This window comes from Sardina pilchardus, chromosome 6, assembly GCF_963854185.1.
Source record: "Sardina pilchardus chromosome 6, fSarPil1.1, whole genome shotgun sequence".
NCBI lineage: Eukaryota > Metazoa > Chordata > Actinopteri > Clupeiformes > Clupeidae > Sardina > Sardina pilchardus.
In genome coordinates this window covers 20796414-20815146 of record NC_084999.1, presented here as the reverse complement: position 1 = coordinate 20815146, position 18733 = coordinate 20796414, and the positions used below count along the sequence as shown (strand labels likewise).

Below are 18733 nucleotides of genomic sequence, written 5' to 3'. Positions count from 1 at the left end.
TCACGCCCTTCAAATTAAAAGTTGACGCATTTTTTTTCCTACGACCAATCGACCAACGGAATTCGGTCGAATAAATTTTTTTTTGGTCGACCATCGATTGATCGATTATTTGCGGACAGCCCTAGAATACAGAATAGGCCTACAGTATGTCATTATTGAAACACTACTTTAAGCACCCACATAAATGATTACACTCAACAACATGATTTTTCTAAAATATAACATATTTGTACACATGCATTCAGCATATCTGCATATACAAAATTGTGTGTCATTTATAGAAATAATTTGATCTGTGACTGCTGCATGATTTTTCTAAGACAAAAGTCCTGGATTCCTGTTCTTCAACTCTGCTGATATGTAATATAATCATGAGGATGTAAAAACAATGGGTCTAAACAAAATTAAATTGGCAACACTTCATTACACAAAAAAAACATATTGTTAAAATATATTTTTTGAGCAATTAACATACACTTCTAAAAAAATCTGAGATATTTGGCTTTCGGCTGACATTTGTTGGCCTTTGTTTCAATAAATTACTTAAGATGAGGAAATCACAATTGTATGCGTTTACTTGAATGCCCTATTTTCATGATGCAATACCACTGGCACTGCAGCTTCAACCCCCCCCCCCCCCCCCCCTCCCTTTTTTCCATTTTAATTTATAACTTTTTAAACTTCTTTTTTGTGACCTTGAGTCCAGTGAATAATTAATAGTATATCTCAAGAACGATCACAGCATTGATAAATTGTGCCATGTAACATTTCCTAGCTCTTCAGGCTGTTATCTAATTGGTCAGTTAAGGTCTGGGGTGGGGACCTGAGCCTTGTTCGGCCTGTATAAATACAGAAGGGTTTTGGTCAGACCTACATCGACAAGATCAATCAGCAACAATGAGGTCTCTGGTCTTCCTTGTGCTCCTCGGAGCTGTTTGTGAGTACAACTGCTAAACCAGTCTGCTATGTTTTAACTCAACTCCACACCACGATAATTGGTCTCACCTATACCTGTGAGGTATCTTATGTGTTATATAGTGTTTTATTGTGGTACATGATTTCTTGTTTGCAGTCGCAGAGGATGATAAGATTGTTGGAGGGTATGAGTGCCAGGCCTACTCCAAGCCCTGGACGGTGTCTCTGAACTCCGGCTACCACTTCTGCGGTGGTTCCCTGGTCAACGAGAACTGGGTTGTGTCTGCTGCTCACTGCTACAAATCGTGAGACATCATTACTTTTTGCAATATAATATGTCCTGGAAAAGTTATGCGTGTTTCTAGAATTTATCTGATTCTGTCACTGTGTCTTTCTCTCTCCCTCTCCAGTCGTGTGCAGGTTCGCATGGGCGAGCATGACATTACTTACAGCGAGGGAAATGAGCAGTTCATCTCCTCCTCCCGCGTCATCCGCCACCCCAACTACAGCTCCTACAACATCAACAACGACATCATGCTGATCAAGCTGAGCACACCCGCCAAACTGAACCAGTACGTGCAGGCCGTGGCTCTGCCCACCAGCTGTGCCGCCGCTGGCACCATGTGCACCGTGTCCGGCTGGGGCAACACCATGAGCTCCGGTTAGTATGCCACCCCGCAGCTGACCTCAACTAGGCCTAGTCATCATCAATTATGTTAAATGAACAAGCCCACTATAAGTCAATGCAGTGCATTTCTGATCAGTACACCAAAATCCTTTTGCTAAACGCAATTTGCCTTTGATCCCCTTTAAGACAAGCGCTCTCCCATTTCACCTGTTAAGCCACTGACAGGAACCAGCTGCAGTCTAGTCATCATCTGTGTTCATGATTCCTCACTTCTTGATTCCCATGGCTTCCTAACATGCACCCCCTTCTTTACTTCATGCAGTGAGCGGTGACAGGCTCCAGTGCCTGGAGATCCCCATCCTCTCTGACCGCGACTGCAACAACTCCTACCCCGGCATGATCACCGACGCCATGTTCTGCGCTGGATACCTGGAGGGAGGCAAGGACTCTTGCCAGGTGAGACACATTCATTCACACCATTTCAAGCACATTGCAAATGTGGATATAACTGTTGCACAACTTCAGTAATAGAGCTGCTTTCTGTCAGGCACGTGTTTTAAATAGTGTGTATAAAAGAGTAACCATCCTCTCTCTGTGTCCATCTCAGGGTGACTCTGGTGGCCCCGTGGTGTGCAACGGTGAGCTGCAGGGTGTTGTGTCCTGGGGCTACGGCTGTGCTGAGCGCGACCACCCTGGTGTCTACGCCAAGGTGAGATTCAGTGCATATAATTTACAAAAGAACTACTGTCCTCTAAAGATTGCTACTGTAGTACTACATTTTTGTGTACACAGTAGTGCTTGTCTTATATTTTGAGGCCCCACTCTTACTGACACAAAACCACATCATAGCTGATATCAGACTCAGAATTCCCATTCTACTCTCCTCTCCTCTGTTTTACAGTATATCATTACCTTTGGTCACTTCCACACATCAAATGAACTCTGATGAGTCCATCTTGTGATCACTATTGCTAACCAGAACTTTTTTTTTACAGGTCTGCCTCTTCAACGACTGGCTCACCCAGACCATGGCCAGCTACTAAATAAGACCTCTGTATCTCAATCTGAGTTAAGCTGAATAAAATCAATCAAAACACACTTGGTCTGCTGTGCTTTTATGTGGCATTAATATTAAGTTTTGTTCAAGAAAGGGCCATACAGCCATACAACTGTACAATGCTTCACTGAAGGGAAAAGGAGAGTTGGACTTCTATGCATAGTATATCTGCACCTCCACCCTCTTATACACTTACATGGCATGGCTTACATGTCTACCCTCATGTCTAACTCTTATATTATTACTATGTTAAGTTTATTTTAATTGTCCATATATTTATATTAGTACTGTTATTATTATTACTATGCTTACATTTTGTACTGTACATATTTATTACTGGTCACTAGAATTTAATCTTGCACTGTTGCACTGTTGGACTTATTTGCACTACCAACTTGACACACACCTCAGACTGGATCACAGTACCAATCCTCAGTACATTCATGCATACCTTACCTATAGTATTCTACTGCTCCTTTAGTCATGTTGATTGTTGATTTGCTTTTTAATTTTCCTGTTTACATTGTTTACATTCTACTGTATGTTGTGTGTGGTGTCTTAAGCTGCTGGGACCTTGAATTTCCCCTTGGGGATCAATAAAGTATCTATCTATCTATCTATCTATCTATCTATCTACCTTAACCATCTAATAAGGTCTGTGTTAAAAGGTGAATACATCTGAAAACAAGGCTGATTTTGTAAGATGGGTCTTCTGGGTTTTGCTCCAGAATGAACGTTAATGAGGAAGAATCAGAACAAATCCATATCCAGTAGATTTGTGAATTCCTACAGTAGCTTAAAACATGTTTTGCACGACTCTATACACTTACATACATTATACATGAAAACAGTTCTAACATTTTATTTCCTTTCTTACTATACATAGGGAGGCTGGATTTGTTTCTGTAGACGAAACAAATCCAAACAAAAGTACGAGGTTACTATTGGCATTAAATGCAAGTTTCTCATCTGGCCAGATGCCAAGATATTTATATTCATAGTCAGTGTTGATGTTGAAAGAAACAAATGACCGTGTTTATTTACAAACTGCTAAACTCGTTGTTCCTGGCTATACAGAAATTGTAGAGCACAATTGGTCTTCGTATTCATCACTGATGTAAGATGACATAGCTTCTTGAAGAACAGTAAATGATAAATGATAAATCACATAAATGTCATGTCATTATTGATTTGATCAGTATTAAAAAAACAAAATCTTCTTATTCTACTTTGTTTATTTGAATTTTTGAAAGAGGGGCATACAGTTACAGTATGTGACTCTAGTCATGTTGATCTCTCAGGATTTTAGGGAATTATGTCCTGGATCTCCTTCCTTTTTCTGTAGCATACTAGTGCCGTTGATATGTCATCACCAATTTCATCAATTCACATGGACATTATCTCACATCTGAACTCACATTATGGAAGAAAGTACCAAGTAGATATTACTGATAACAACCCTACTATTGTCATAAAATTAATAATAATGCTATTGTTTTTATTTTTTCAAATTCAAATTCAAATCGATATCTCACTCTCTCAGAACCTACAGTAGGCTCTGACAATGTCACTGCATTCTTTTCATTAGCAATCCTATGCATATGACAAGTAAACATCCTTGTATCCTTGTCACCCCCTCCCATCTTATGAGACTGAATTGACATTGAATTAGGCTAATAAAATCACATAGGTAAGCCATGGGTGTGTCCCTCTGTGAACTGGCAAAACCAACTTCAACCAAAAATAATCATCTTCCTCACAGTTTTCCTCATCATCAAGCATCACCAATATCAACACTAACACCCAAAGTATCTCAGGGATGTCAAATTCAAAATCTATGACTTCTTTACAGATGTGTATGGCTTCAACATGTAAAAGTCCTGTCACATATATTTGCTTAATTTTAAAAAGCTGATTCTTATTGGCCCAACTCCTCAGTCAGGTATATGAGCTAAATTAGTGAAGTGCCTAGGTAGAACCAATACATGATAGGACTTTTATTTTCTGAAGGCAGATTTCTACACCTCCACTTCTCAATCATCACCTTTGAGCAATTTAAGGAGAAACGGCATCATGCTGACCAAAGAGCTCAGGAGCAGCAGGAGCTGTTCTATTTTGTGCGCTCAAAGATCGACACACATTCAGAGAGACACCTGATCAACAAAGAGGTTCTCGACAAAATGACAGATGACTGCACAATGAATCTGAAAAAGTAGGATCCCCAAAGTGTTGCTGGTGTCATCCTGATTAACAACCTGAAGAAGGAGCTCCCAAATCACAAGAGGCTGGCACTGATCCGGTCCCTTCCTGTTTGTTCAATGGACATGATCAACAAAAAAAGTAAAGATCGCGCAGAGACTCATTAGGCTTACAGTGTTTGGCTCCAGTGCCAAATATGTGTCTCTGCAAATTAAGATGCATAGCATTTACCACTTAACCATGCCTTTGTAAACCCTAAAATATTGGCAGTATTCAAAAGATCCATAGCATTTTTCTTGGAACCATGTTGAATACTGGCAGAGAAGAGCCTTAAAATAGAAGTGTGGTGAGAAAACACCAACTGCTGGAAAAGTTTTGGAAGCAAAACACCTTCACCTCAAGGTAATCGGCTATTTGAGGTCACCGCAGGCATCATGAGATATAGATTCTTGCATCTTGCAAATAACAACATGCAGAATGCAATATATATTATATTATTGCATAATATATTTTAAAACAACATGCATATTTTAGATATACTTATTGGTCAATTTTTTTATATTGACCATTCAATGAAACAAAAATGAACATACTATATATTGTTAAAAATATATTTTATTGAGCATGTAACAGGTGTAAGGTGTAAAAATACACCTAGTGTATTTTCATCAAACTTAAAGGAGAAATCCGGCATTTTTTTTTTTTTTAAGTCAGACTTTTCATGTTCAGACACAACACTGAAAATGTGTCTGCCATGACACAATTGTGGAAAAATCAGGCTGAAATTGTGCAGTCTCCACAAGCCATGACACAATCTCAGGCCTCAAATTCTAATTCGTATTATACTGTTCCAGTTGACTTGGTTTTTGGACATTCTCACACCCTTTTCCATTTCCATTTTTAACTTCAACTTCGTCTTTGTGACCTTGAGGACAGTGAATAATTAATAGGACAGAAATCTCAACAACATTGATAACTTGTAACATGTAACATTTGTCAGCTCTTCAGGCTGGGATCTAATTGGTCAGTTATGGTCTGGGGTGGTGACCTGAGCCTTGTTCGGCCTGTATAAATACAGGGGTGTTTTAGTCAGACTTACATCGACAGGATCAATCAGCAATAATGAGGTCTCTGGTCTTCCTTGTGCTCCTCGGAGCTGTTTGTGAGTACAACTGCTAAACCAGTTCTTGTCTGCTGTGTTTTTAGCTCAACTCAATACTACAATAATTGGTTTCACCTATACTTGTGGGGCATCCTATGTGCTACATGTATAGTGTTTTATTGTGGTACATGATTTCTTGTGTGCAGTCGCAGAGGATGATAAGATTGTTGGAGGGTATGAGTGCCAGGCCTACTCCAAGCCCTGGACGGTGTCTCTGAACTCCGGCTACCACTTCTGCGGTGGTTCCCTGGTCAACGAGAACTGGGTTGTGTCTGCTGCTCACTGCTACAAATCGTGAGACTGAATCAATCAATCTGTCTATCTATGTTTTTATATATAAACAAACAGACACTTCTGGAAAAAATGAAAAGACCACTACATATTTTTCTGATGAGTTGAGACATATAATGTCCTGGAGAAGTTATGCCTGTTTTAAAGAGTGAAAAGAAAGGTTGAAGGGGTTCACGTCAACTGATGAGTGAAATATTGAGTTATAGTGATCTGATTCTGTCTGTCTGTCACTCTGTCTCTCTCTCTCTCCCTCTCCAGTCGTGTGCAGGTTCGCATGGGCGAGCATGACATTACTTACAGCGAGGGACCTGAGCAGTTCATCTCCTCCTCCCGCGTCATCCGCCACCCCAACTACAGCTCTTACAACATCGACAACGACATCATGCTGATCAAGCTGAGCACACCCGCCAAACTGAACCAGCACGTGCAGGCCGTGGCTCTGCCCACCAGCTGTGCCCCTGCTGGCACCATGTGCACCGTGTCCGGATGGGGCAACACCATGAGCTCCGGTTAGTATGCCACCCTGCAGCTGACCTAATTTAGGCCTAGTCATCATCAATTATGTTAATACAACAAGCCCACTATAAGTCAATGCAGTGCATTTCTGTACACCAACATTAAACAATATGTATATTTAGTTAAAAAAATAGACCAACAGCACACTTCCATAAACTTCCTTTTGCTAAGGGCAATTTGCCTTTGATCCCCTTTAAGACAACACTCTCCCATTTCACCTGTTAAGCCACTGACAGGAACCAGCTTCAGCCTAGCCATCATCTGTGTTCATGATTCCTCACTTCTTGATTCCCATGGCTTCCTAACATGCACCCCCTTCTTTACTTCATGCAGTGAGCGGTGACAGGCTCCAGTGCCTGGAGATCCCCATCCTCTCTGACCGCGACTGCAACAACTCCTACCCCGGCATGATCACCGACGCCATGTTCTGCGCTGGATACCTGGAGGGAGGCAAGGACTCTTGCCAGGTGAGACACATTTGTTCACAACATTTTAAGCACATTGCAAATGTGGATATACCTGTTGCACACCTTCAGTAATAGAGTTGCTTTCTGTCAGGCACGTGTTTTAAACAACATGTGTTTTAAATAGTGTGTATAAAAGAGTGACCATCCTCTCCCTCTGTGTCCGTCTCAGGGTGACTCTGGTGGCCCCGTGGTGTGCAACGGTGAGCTGCAGGGTGTTGTGTCCTGGGGCTACGGCTGTGCTGAGCGCGACCACCCTGGTGTCTACGCCAAGGTGAGATTGAGTGCATATAATTTACAAAAGAAATACAGACCTACAGATACATACACTACATATACTACATATTGCTACTGTAGTACATATTTTGTGTACACAGTAGTGTTTGTCTTATATTTTATGGCACCTCCTACTGACACAGAACCATATCATAGCTGATATCAGTCTCAGAATTCCCATTTTACTCTCCTCTGCTCTCTTGTATCGACGATCAATTATCACTCACACATATCAAATGAACTTAATTTAGCTGATGAGTCCATCTTGTGATCACTATTGCTAACTAGAGCTTCTTTTTACAGGTCTGCCTCTTCAACGACTGGCTCACCCAGACCATGGCTAGCTACTAAATCAGACTTCTGTATCTCAATCTGAGTTCAGCTCTGATGGAAAAGATCGTGTTAACTGAATAAAATTAATTCAAAAACACCTTCTTTCTGTTGTGTTTTATGTAGGCTAGTATTTGTTTTGTTCAAGATACAGTACATATATTAACTGTTAAAGTCTGTGTTACAGTAAGGGAAGTCTTTAACTCATTGAGTGCCAACAACGTAATATTGCGTTTTTAGCTCCCATGCATACAGTGCCAACAACGCAATATTGCGTTTTTCGCTTTTTTTTTTAATTACGAAACTAGACACTCTAACTCACCTTATGTGTGATTTTTGGAAGTCTATCATGAAGAGAACTGAAGTAGATGACGATTAAAAACTCATGAAATCCTACAATCCGGAAATGTACGTCTGTATTAAGTGGCTTAATATCTCCGTTTCTAGAGGAACAACAGGGATTTTGATGAAAACTAGCCACTGTTTAGCTTGAGATTTCTCAGGAATGGAGACACGTAGAGATAAACGGTTTTCACTCACTGAGAGCTCAGAGTCTTACCTTTCAAATGAGCCATAGTATATGTCCATAACTATAACATAGAATACGCTGTGGCTCTACAAAAATAGTCAAAAACGATCTAGCTAGCCGGCACTCTGGGACATAGCTTCCAAAAACAATGCGGCATTCAATGAGTTAAATAAGGACGATTTTAAAAGATGGCCCCGAATTTGGGTTTTGCCCCTGAATGTGCTTTACATTGTTAAATTAATCTTACTAAGTCTCAATTCAATATAATCAAAAACGTCTCCCTCCCTCTTGTCTGCCTTTGGTGCTTCCCTTCTAGTTGCAGTGTACATCCTTAGCATAGGGTGACCAGATGTCCCGGTTTTCCTGGGACAGTCCCGATTTTGAGTGGCGTGTCCCGAGTCCCGACAAAAGCCCGTCGGGATGCTAATATGTCCCGGTTTTCACCAACCACTGTTGAAGTGTGGTTTTAAAATAGCCCGATCACTACCTAAACCCATGTAGAAACTAGCATAAAGCGTCCGACGTATGATTTGTGTGTGTGTGTGTGTGTGTGTGTGTGTCAGTCAATCGCAGTCTGCACAATCTTTGCAGTCAATGTTACATTGTTTCATTGCCTCGTTTTAATGGCTAGCAGGTTACGCTACGACAATGCTGAAGAGAAAGTCATCATTCTCAATAACTTTAGTCCGTGAGCCAGAGGGGTTGGTCGTTATCAAAAAGGGGACAAACCATACCTTTACTGAAAGCCTGGAATCTCAGCCTTTCAGTGATGTTTAATGGCCATCTGACAAGAGTAGCTGTTTAGAGTTATCACACATAATGTAAACTAAGGTTGAGAAAATAATATGGCTGAGTTTCGTTTTCAAATTTTTTTTTCATGCAGGCTAGATAACAGGTGATGAATGTTTAGAAGTCAGACAGTGCAGGCCCTAATCTCTGACTGAAAGTGCACAGAATTTGTGCATTTACACAGCAATATTTTAAAAAAATTCTCGGGGGTGACACCCCCGAACCCCCACTACCGTTTAGACTTAAGGACGGCTACGAAAAAAAGTTTCACCTGACGCATGTTGACGTTACATTTGATCACGCACAAAAGTGTCCCGGTTTTAGTTCAGAGAAATCTGGTCACCCTACCTTAGCAATGAGTAGATTTAGCATATTGGGTCTTGAAATATCCACAAGAATCCATAGAAATATAATATTCATGTTGCTTTATCCAATACAAATTGTGCAGGTGTGCCAATCCACCAGGAAGAAGACACATAATTGGCAACGGCTCTGGACTCCTTGCCGAAAAGGAGCATAAAAGAGCGTAGTCAAGAGTATGGTTTTCAAGGCTAATATTGACCCACCTAATGGAGAGAACTGTTTTAACTAGATGTACCGCAAAGCGGTGCACAATATGACCGCCGCTCAGTCCTGCACATTATATAAATCACGCTTTTGTTTCCATTGTCTACTCCATCCCCTATTGCAACTTTTATGTATGTAAATGAATGTGTGCATATGAACGCTTGCTTTTGTGTATGAGTGCTTCTCTGTCTGTGAGTTTTCGCTGCGAGTGTGTGTGGTGGGGACAATGGTGTGTGTGTGTGTGTCTGCTTGCCTGCTTGTGTTTTATGTGTCTCTGTGTGTATACTTGTGAGTGTGTGTATGTGTGTGTGCATGCGAGAGGGCGTGGTTATGCATGTGTTTGTGTACATTTTTATGTACATGTCTGTGTGTTGGTGCGTGTGTACGTGCGTAAGCCTGCCTGTCTACTGTGTGTGTAGGTATGTGTCTGTGTGTGTGTCTGCTTGTGTGTGTGTGTCTGTGTGTGCATGTATTCCTGTGTGTGTTTGTGTGTGAGTAGCATGGAGCAACCCTTTGCTTACTAGCACCATCTGCAGGCCGATGGGTGTTGTCACTAAATGTACACATAAATACATTTATTTTAAGCCCCCCATGGATGAAATTCGACAAAACTTGGCATACTCCCAGAGGATGTCAGGTTAATAATGCACATGAAATTTGGTGCAGCTCATTACAACTCATCTGAAGATAGGAGCGATTTAAGCAATATTACATTGCATTTTATTTTATTTTTTATCATGGGGGTGCAAATCACAGATGACTGGTTATAAGCCAAGTTGATGCGGGCTGTTGAGACCAACCAACCATAAACATTTTGTCATCCTCAGTGCCACGGCTCAGGTAGTTATTTAGGAAAAACTTTTGGGTTTCGGGGGGGGGGGGGGGGGGGGACCAAACAAAATCTTTCCGTAACGTCTCCTGGGGCTACATGCCCACCAAGTTTCATGTGCCCCGGTGTTACGGTGTCCCGGGAATCATTGACGAAAAGTCAGGAAGTAGATGGCGGTCATAATGATGAGCACAAGTGATAAGATGATATGGAGTTTGAAGAAACAGTGTCGAGAATTTGAATTCTGATCTAAGAAAAATGCCAAAGCAACTGAGTAAAACTTGAATATGGATTGTGAAGAGAACTGGTTTGAAAATGGACTCTTGTAGACCACCCTTTGAAACCTGCAAAAACATTAGTAAAAAAAAGTATCCAATGAGAGTATATCCATATCCATATACACTGTATAAACAAAAGAATTGGGTCTCCTGCCATTAAATCCACGGGAATCGCAAAATATTTCCCCATTCAGGGCGCTATATATATTTTTTTTTTCATGATGATAAACTTTGCTCATTGCCTTGCCGTAGTTCGAGCTCTGATTGACTGACAGCAATAACCAATCCATCAGTCCTTTGTGCCTAAATCTCACCAACCACTGAAGGCATCACGCAATATAAACAAATCAGAAGCAACGTAAGGCGGGTCTTGGCGCTTCTAACTTGTCTTTCAAACACAACAGCGCCGACTCCGACAATTAGATTTAAAACGTTCTACTTGCTAGTTATTGTTCATTGTTGATTCGCTGTTTCTCCTTGATTTTCCAAGTTAACGTTAAGGCTGCTAAGTCTATCATTGTCCTATACTTGTTGCAGAGCTGTGTAACATTTATTTGCCTCTTCCTTGATAAGTTCACACTTGAAAAATCGACTCTAATCGGAGCTGCCAAATGTCACGCTTTTGAGTGTGACAGTCAAAGAAAATTTCGCCGCGGACCTGTGGTCGGCGGACGAACTCTCACGCTTGCCATTTTCTGAAACCTGGCAGCCCTGGGAATCCCAACGACATCCTGTTTTCAAGCTGTAGATATTAATATGGAGTTAGTGTCCCTGTAGCAGTATTTATGAGGTGAGGCACTGATTTTGAACAAGATAGCCTGGCTTGCAATATCTCATTCATCATCCTTAAAGTGTTACAAACTAGAGAAGCCTGTTCTCTGTGAGCCTGTCAAGTTATCCCACGCTACTCTTGCCTATATGAATCTGGCTTTGTGCCCTGGGGTAGTCATGCTTGAACCAAAAATGTCTAAAATATCAGTCAGATTCCCCTTCACCTACCCAAGGTCAAGGCCTGAAAGCAGTGCACAAAGCAAGATCCATAGACATGATTTTGGATGAACTAGATTAAACATAGGAGCCAGGTCTGCGGATTCCACATCGGTGCTTTGAATGCATTTCTGCATGTATGAGGAACAATTGCCACAAGACCCTTCCCAGATGAGCTGCAGCTGCAAAGGGGCATCAGCTCCATATTAATGGATTTAGAATGAAATGTCATTACGTTTGAGCTATCCCAACACTTTTGTCTGAAGAGTGTACAGATATTCATTTCAATTTCAATTTCATAAACAATAAAAGACAATTTGTTTTTACTGCAGTGAAAACTTTAGTGCAATTGTTGAATTTGTACAGGAGGAACAAGAACAAGATAGCCTGGGTATAGGCAGCCTGGATTCCATGGACAAGATTTTTGCCTCAGCGAAAGAACTAATCACAGAACGGGGGGGCACAGCAAGGCGATGACAACGTCTATGTGACACACACAAATCTACACACAACCATGGGAACCATGGGAACCAAATCTTCTTGTTCTGCAACATGTCACAGCAGCTTATTCTGTTTTTTTTCACAAGGATGTTAGCGCTGATTTTATCAATTATCAGCTCACACTTAAAGAGCTCATCTCACATGAAAGAACCAGATCAAATCACTTCATATTCACTATTTGATTTGTATCCACATAGAAAGATATCAATGCTAATGTAAACCTTTAGCAACATGGAATTACAATGATGCCAGCTGACCACAAGAAGACATATAGGCCAGAGCCATATATCTATGGCTCTGATATAGGCTACATACTGTACTTCTTGAACACTTCATTACACACAAGCATTCTTTGTTTTTTCCCCCTTTGACATGATTATTCTAAAACATCAAACATTTGTACATGCATCATAGCACTGCACACACACACACACACACACACACACACACACACACACACACACACACACACACACACAAAAAAAAATCCAGATTTGTGTGTATGTCTGCTGGATAACATTTCTGTAAAAAAACAATCTGGATTCCCGTGTTTAAACTCTAATATCTAATTTAGCCTACTAATCAGGCTAAAAGAAACAATATTTGTAAACAAATGTACTAGTGGCAACACAATATTGTAACTACTGTACAAGCAAAAGACTCACATTCAGTAATTTGATTGTTTGAATCATTTTCTTATTTGTTTAGTTAAATTTGTGAAGGAGGGGCATTTGTGACTCTAGTTGTTCTAGTGTTGATCTCACTGTATTTTAAGACTGTACTGTATGTCCTTTTTTCTGCAGCATACTGTAGTCAAAGCCATCGATATCTCAAAGTTGCGACACAACCATTCACTTCCGTGTACAAAAAAATGGCGGCACATCCGGTATGTCATGGGTCGTTCAGTAGTTCCTCTCAATGGGGGAATGAATGAATATCTCAGGTGTTATCATAAGACTTTTCTACATGACTTATGGTCGTGTGCATAATAATGCATTTTCAGTGAGTAATATATGTATGTGGCAATGCTGTTTATAATAATTTTCATTGAGTATTTACCGTAAATAAAAATGTGATCGCTGCTGTCAGTCCCGTAGTAAACCAGGGACCAAAGGAACTACTGAGACTACCACTAACCACGTGACCGCTCTAACAGTGAAGTCAACGGCTGACGCAACTTTGAGATATCGATGGCTTTGACTGTAGTCCATCGGCATGCCATTAGCAAGTTACCATAGCGACTGATAAACACTTTAATAACAAGGTGTGTTCTTCTGTCAACTGGCAAAATTAAGTTCAACCAGATATTATCATCTTTATCACAATCTCCCTCATCAGTCAAGTTGCAGTTTCATTAAAAAATAGATGTATCGCATGGCGGTACAAAATATGACCGCCGCTCAGTTCTGCACATTCTCTCCACAAAAAGAAATTGCCTTGAAGAACGAATAAGAGATGTAGGTTGGGGCCAGGCCATTTAGTGCTTTAAAACCATTAACGAAATCTTGAATTGGATCCTGAAGACACTGAACAAAATAGAACTACAAAAGATGTTAAAGTGAAGGTGTTCACTTCTTCAAATGTAAATCTCCTATCTTTTTGCCTTCCAGCACTGTCACGTAATTGGTGTAATTTCAGGTGCACACTTGAAACTTTCAGGTGCGCATCTAAAACTTTTCAGGTGCCCACCTAAAACTTTCAGGTGCGCACCTGAAAGTTTTAGGTGCGCACCTGAAATATAAAAGTTTCCTCAGGTCCCTTTAGAGGCTCCGTACGATATCTATGATGACTATTGAGTAAGTGATTTAGCTTCACATTGTGTGGTGATAACCATAGATAGCCGAGTAAAAGAAAACAACAAGTAGCCTAGTTGCGCGCCTCTTGTGTGTGGTACGGGTCCGCTTCTTGTGTGTGGTACGGATCTGCAATACGGGTCCGTTTATTGTGTGTGCCACGGGTCCGCTTATTTTGTGTTGTACGGATCTGCAATACGGGTCCGCTTATTGTGTGTGGGCCACATCTGGCCCACAGTCAGATACCGTAGGTCCGCTACATGCGGATCTAAAGGCTTTTATGCGGATCCGGCCCAAAGGAAATTGTTATCTGGGGTTTGATATTGTCGTAAACCGCAAAACTAGAAAAAGACTGACTCTGACAGACTAAAAGCCGCTAAGCAACTCAATCGTACCCAAGTACGGTTTGATATGCAGTGTGAGCGCAAACCAGGGACCAGAGGCAACAGTGCTCCAGTATGGTACTGGTGAAGCGTACCTAGTGTGAGTACGCCCTAAGGCAACATGTTGCGGGCAAAGCTAGAGTTAGGCACACAGATAAAAACGACATGATGTCCAAAAACAAAGTTAAAGTCAATTTCAGCAAAAATGGTTTAGGAATTGTTCGCACAGAAGCGAATTAAGTAAAATAGGTTAAAATGTTTTATTTGAATATTGCTGGCAATACCCAGAGAAGGCTTAGTAGATGTTTAGGATAGATTGCAGTAAGTTGTAGCCTACAGTATTAATAGCCCAATTACCCATTTCTCAGTTGCACACTACTGTAGATGGAGGTAAAACACGTTTTAACAACTATAAATAATTTAGGAGATAGAAACGAGGCTGCAATGCTGCATGTCTAAGTGCAATGCTGTCAATGCCACCTCAAAAGTTTATTTAGATCCATGTGACACTGCAGTCATGGAAACGGAATGTCACACTTCGGTACTCTCATCTTGTTCACTGGAACCTTACATTTAAGTGCTACATTTAACCTTGTTGATAACAACATGTCAGCACACTCCTTTTCCTCATAGATGCAAGATATGATTCACATCTATGAAAACCCAGAGCCTGACTATGACGCTCCACTGAGCATCGACACTGAAGATGAAGATTTTAAGGAAATCATTGAGGATTTCCAGAAGAACTCTAAGGAAGCAGCAAACTCCAAGGTCAAGGAGAAACTGGACAAGCTAGAAAATGTTGTCCTAAATATTGCCATAACAGGCACCACAGGCGCTGGGAAATCCTCCTACGTCAACGCAATTAGGGGTGTGCAAGATGATGACGAGCATTCAGCTGCAACTGGAGTGACAGAGACGACCATGGAGCCCCTTAAGTATTCTCATCCTACTATGGCCAACGTACAGATCTGGGACCTGCCAGGAATTGGAAGCCCAAAGTTTAAGGCAAAGCAGTACCTCAAGGATGTCAAATTCACAACCTATGACTTCTTCATCATCATGACCTCGGAGCGATTTAAGGAGAATGACATCATGCTGGCCAAAGAGATCAGGAGCAAGAAAAAGCTGTTCTATTTTGTGCGCTCAAAGATCGACAACGACATCCGCTCAGAGATGAAGAAAAAGAACTTCAACAAAGAAGAGGTTCTCAACATAATAAGAGAAGACTGTACAAAGAATCTGAAAAAAGTAGGATCCCCCAAAGTGTTCCTGGTGTCTTCCAATGACCTTGGCAACTATGATTTCCAACTCCTCATCGACACCCTGGAGAAGGAGCTCCCAAATCACAAGAGGCTGGCACTGATCCAGTCACTTCATGTTTGCTCAATGGCTATGATCGATAAAAAATTGAAAGTCCTGCAAAGACTCATCTGGCTTACAGCACTTGGCTCCAGCGTCATCGCCATGGCCCCAGTACCTGGTCTGTCATTTGCCTGTGACCTTGGCATAATGATATCCTTCTTCCAAAGATCCTTCGAGGCTTTGGGCTTGGATGACCGGTCACTCAGAAACCTGGGCGAAAGAGTGAGCAAGTCCGTTGAAGAGCTCAAGATGCCCATGAAGTCACGCTTCACAGAGGGAGTCAACAGGAAAGTCGTGATGAAGTTCTTCACCTCTGTCCCTGTGGGCATTGCGATGACCATAGAGTGCATCTTCAGCATGGTACCCTTTGCCGGTGCTCTGATTGCAGGAGGAGTTTCCTTTGGCACAGTCTTCCATCTTCTAAACAAGGGCCTTAAGAAGATGCCAAATTAGTGCTGATGGGTGCAGGTATCGACGGAGCAGAGGAGGAGAGAGAGGATGACACTGATGGCGACACAAAGAAGCCAGAGAAGAAATGATAGCTTCAGTACAAGGAGGATTCATGGTTTATGCTCATTTACTCATTACCACTAGCCAATAGGTGGCTCATACTCTCCTTTAAAGTTACTGCTTTCAGCAGGCCGAGCCTGACATCCTTCCACCACCACACAGTCAATTAGTCCCTGTCTTGCTGTCCAGGAGTCAGCTCTATGCCTCTGCCTTCTTCCGTCTACAGGATCTTCCCCACATTTGCTGGATCGTGGACAGGGACCTGCACCAAAAACTGCTTACTGTTTCCAGAGACTGCAGTTTTTTTATGTCTAATAGGTGTCCTCATTGCTATTCCCATTCAGGATCAAACTGTCAACTATATCTCTGTTTACTGAATCTTAATGAATGGTAGAAGTATGTCCGTCCTCTGATTTTAAGTTAAGCCTATACTGACAAGATTTGGGAAAGGTTCTTGAAAGATTGTAGTCTTCTGAGTAAAGCTTGAATGAGGGGTATTAGTTAAAAGACTACAATCTTTCAAGAATCTTTCCCAAATCTTGTCAGTGAAGGTACTGTAGGCTTCAGTTGAGAAACAGAGAGACTGCACCCTTTCAATTGAACATGGGAAAAAGGATAATGCCTAATGAGATCAAAAGTTTTTATGACATCAGACCATCCAATGAAGGTCTGAAAGTGTACAATGCCATTATGCCAATACTGTAAATGCATGGACAAATTCATCAAAACACTAAACATGCTTAGACATAGAATGGATATTGCTTTGATGAGTGATAAGCCAGCTAGTTACGCATGTATTCGTAACAGATTGTTGTATACTACAGTGCCCTCCAGTGCTTGGCATTAACACATAGTGCATGCTGAAAAAGAACACACCCTGGTGACTTCTGCACTTTCATGGTTATACTCCCTCTCTTGGATCCATGAGAATGCACTTACTGTAAATACATTGTATGTTTTCTGTTTTTCCCCCCATGCTTTTTGTGACTTATTAGTCATTTTTATAGCAACACATAATGCACTATATTGAGAATGATAGTTGAGTCTTGTAGGCTGATATGATAAGCCAAAATTAACTTTTAATAAAGCTTAATGTAATGTTGTAGTATAATGTCTATCATAATATTAAACAATCAGAGTAGCCTATGCTTGTGCTATGTTGAGTGATTACCACAGATAGCTATGGCATTTATTTATGGTTGGTTACATTTGGGTCTTCAATTACTTTCTCTCACAAGCTGCTTTCAGACATAGGTGTAAGTTTGCATGTTCTGTGGATATCAAGCCCTATCTGAACAACATCACCAGACATTTGGAACTCCAAACTTCTATTCATATGCGTCAGTGTCGTTCACACATAATTTCCACATGTTAGCATCATATCTGAATCACCTGAAGGGTCGGACCTCCGTTTGACAAAGATTCACATATCGGTATACTGCGGTAAGACATCATGTTATTATAATGTCACTATGTAGTGACATTAGTTGGTTGTACACCTACATTAACAAGGTTAACTTTTCATTACTATTAATATCTATGTTAGTACAATATGTGCTTTGAGAATGCTAAGATAGCGGGTATTAGCTTTCGAAAACGAATATCCAGCAAATGTCAAACTTACTAACTTATAACCGCTAATTCCTTTAGTGTCATACATCTCCTTGTTTCACTGTGAAATTGCTTACAGTAGGCCTATGTAGAAAATATCCAGTGAGGCAACATTCTATTTTTTTTTCTTCCTGAAAAAAGGGCTGTGTTCACCACTTAGTGTCATTTCAATTTGACCTTCAAACAGGTGCACTTTTTGACAGAAATCACAAGAAAGGGGGGGAGGGGGCAGTACCTGCTTTGAAGGAACAAAATGAAAGCCTTAAACTGAGCATGGTAAAGGAGTTTTTGTCTTACCTGAATCAACCGTCTTTGGACCACAGATATTTGAGTTAATGCTTTCTTAATATTTTTACATCAAGTCAATATGCTTTTATTTCTGTTTTATCAACATGTACTGTATATTTGGTAGTTTGGGCACCAGGACATAACCGGGAGTTATGCTCTCTATTCTGACACAAATAATAGCCTAGTCCTCATGTGGTAGTAAACACACACACACACACACACACACACACACACACACACACACAGACACACAGACACAGACACAGACACACTCACACACACACCCACACACACACACACACACACAGACACACACACACACACACACACACACACACACACACACACACACACACACACTCACTCACAAGGGAACATACATTACACCCACTACACACAAGCGAAAACTCACAGAGACGCACACATACAGTACAATATAAAGTGCAATTGAATGTAACCTGTGCA

The 18733-nt window shown here is 41.1% G+C and overlaps 3 protein-coding genes across 3 annotated transcripts; all 3 read left to right on the top strand.

Moving 5' to 3' along the window:
* Nucleotides 1-887: 887 nt before the first annotated feature.
* Nucleotides 888-2641, top strand: LOC134082936 (trypsin-1-like). The gene is made up of 6 exons (XM_062538992.1): nt 888-937; nt 1073-1220; nt 1326-1576; nt 1866-1999; nt 2151-2252; nt 2539-2641. Exons 1-6 carry the CDS (start codon nt 898-900, stop codon nt 2584-2586), a joined length of 723 nt encoding a protein of 240 aa, XP_062394976.1. The 5' UTR covers nt 888-897; the 3' UTR covers nt 2587-2641.
* Nucleotides 2642-5909: 3268 nt separating this feature from the next.
* Nucleotides 5910-7938, top strand: LOC134082937 (trypsin-2-like). The gene is made up of 6 exons (XM_062538993.1): nt 5910-5961; nt 6108-6255; nt 6511-6761; nt 7102-7235; nt 7405-7506; nt 7812-7938. Exons 1-6 carry the CDS (start codon nt 5922-5924, stop codon nt 7857-7859), a joined length of 723 nt encoding a protein of 240 aa, XP_062394977.1. The 5' UTR covers nt 5910-5921; the 3' UTR covers nt 7860-7938.
* Nucleotides 7939-15136: 7198 nt separating this feature from the next.
* Nucleotides 15137-16312, top strand: LOC134083394 (interferon-gamma-inducible GTPase 10-like). The gene has a single exon (XM_062539722.1). It carries the CDS (start codon nt 15137-15139, stop codon nt 16310-16312), a length of 1176 nt encoding a protein of 391 aa, XP_062395706.1.
* Nucleotides 16313-18733: the final 2421 nt, after the last annotated feature.

What these genes read in the sequence shown, in the direction of transcription:
- LOC134082936 (XM_062538992.1), top strand. Translation starts at nt 898, where the DNA reads ATGAGGTCTCTGGTCTTCCTTGTGCTCCTCGGAGCTGTTT. An exon ending in GGGCAACACCATGAGCTCCG is followed by an intron (nt 1,577 to 1,865) that starts GTTAGTATGCCA and finishes TACTTCATGCAG; the next exon opens with TGAGCGGTGACAGGCTCCAG. An exon ending in ACCCTGGTGTCTACGCCAAG is followed by an intron (nt 2,253 to 2,538) that starts GTGAGATTCAGT and finishes TTTTTTTTACAG; the next exon opens with GTCTGCCTCTTCAACGACTG.
- LOC134083394 (XM_062539722.1), top strand. Translation starts at nt 15,137, where the DNA reads ATGATTCACATCTATGAAAACCCAGAGCCTGACTATGACGCTCCACTG.
- LOC134082937 (XM_062538993.1), top strand. Translation starts at nt 5,922, where the DNA reads ATGAGGTCTCTGGTCTTCCTTGTGCTCCTCGGAGCTGTTT. An exon ending in GCTGCTCACTGCTACAAATC is followed by an intron (nt 6,256 to 6,510) that starts GTGAGACTGAAT and finishes CTCCCTCTCCAG; the next exon opens with TCGTGTGCAGGTTCGCATGG. An exon ending in ACCCTGGTGTCTACGCCAAG is followed by an intron (nt 7,507 to 7,811) that starts GTGAGATTGAGT and finishes TTCTTTTTACAG; the next exon opens with GTCTGCCTCTTCAACGACTG.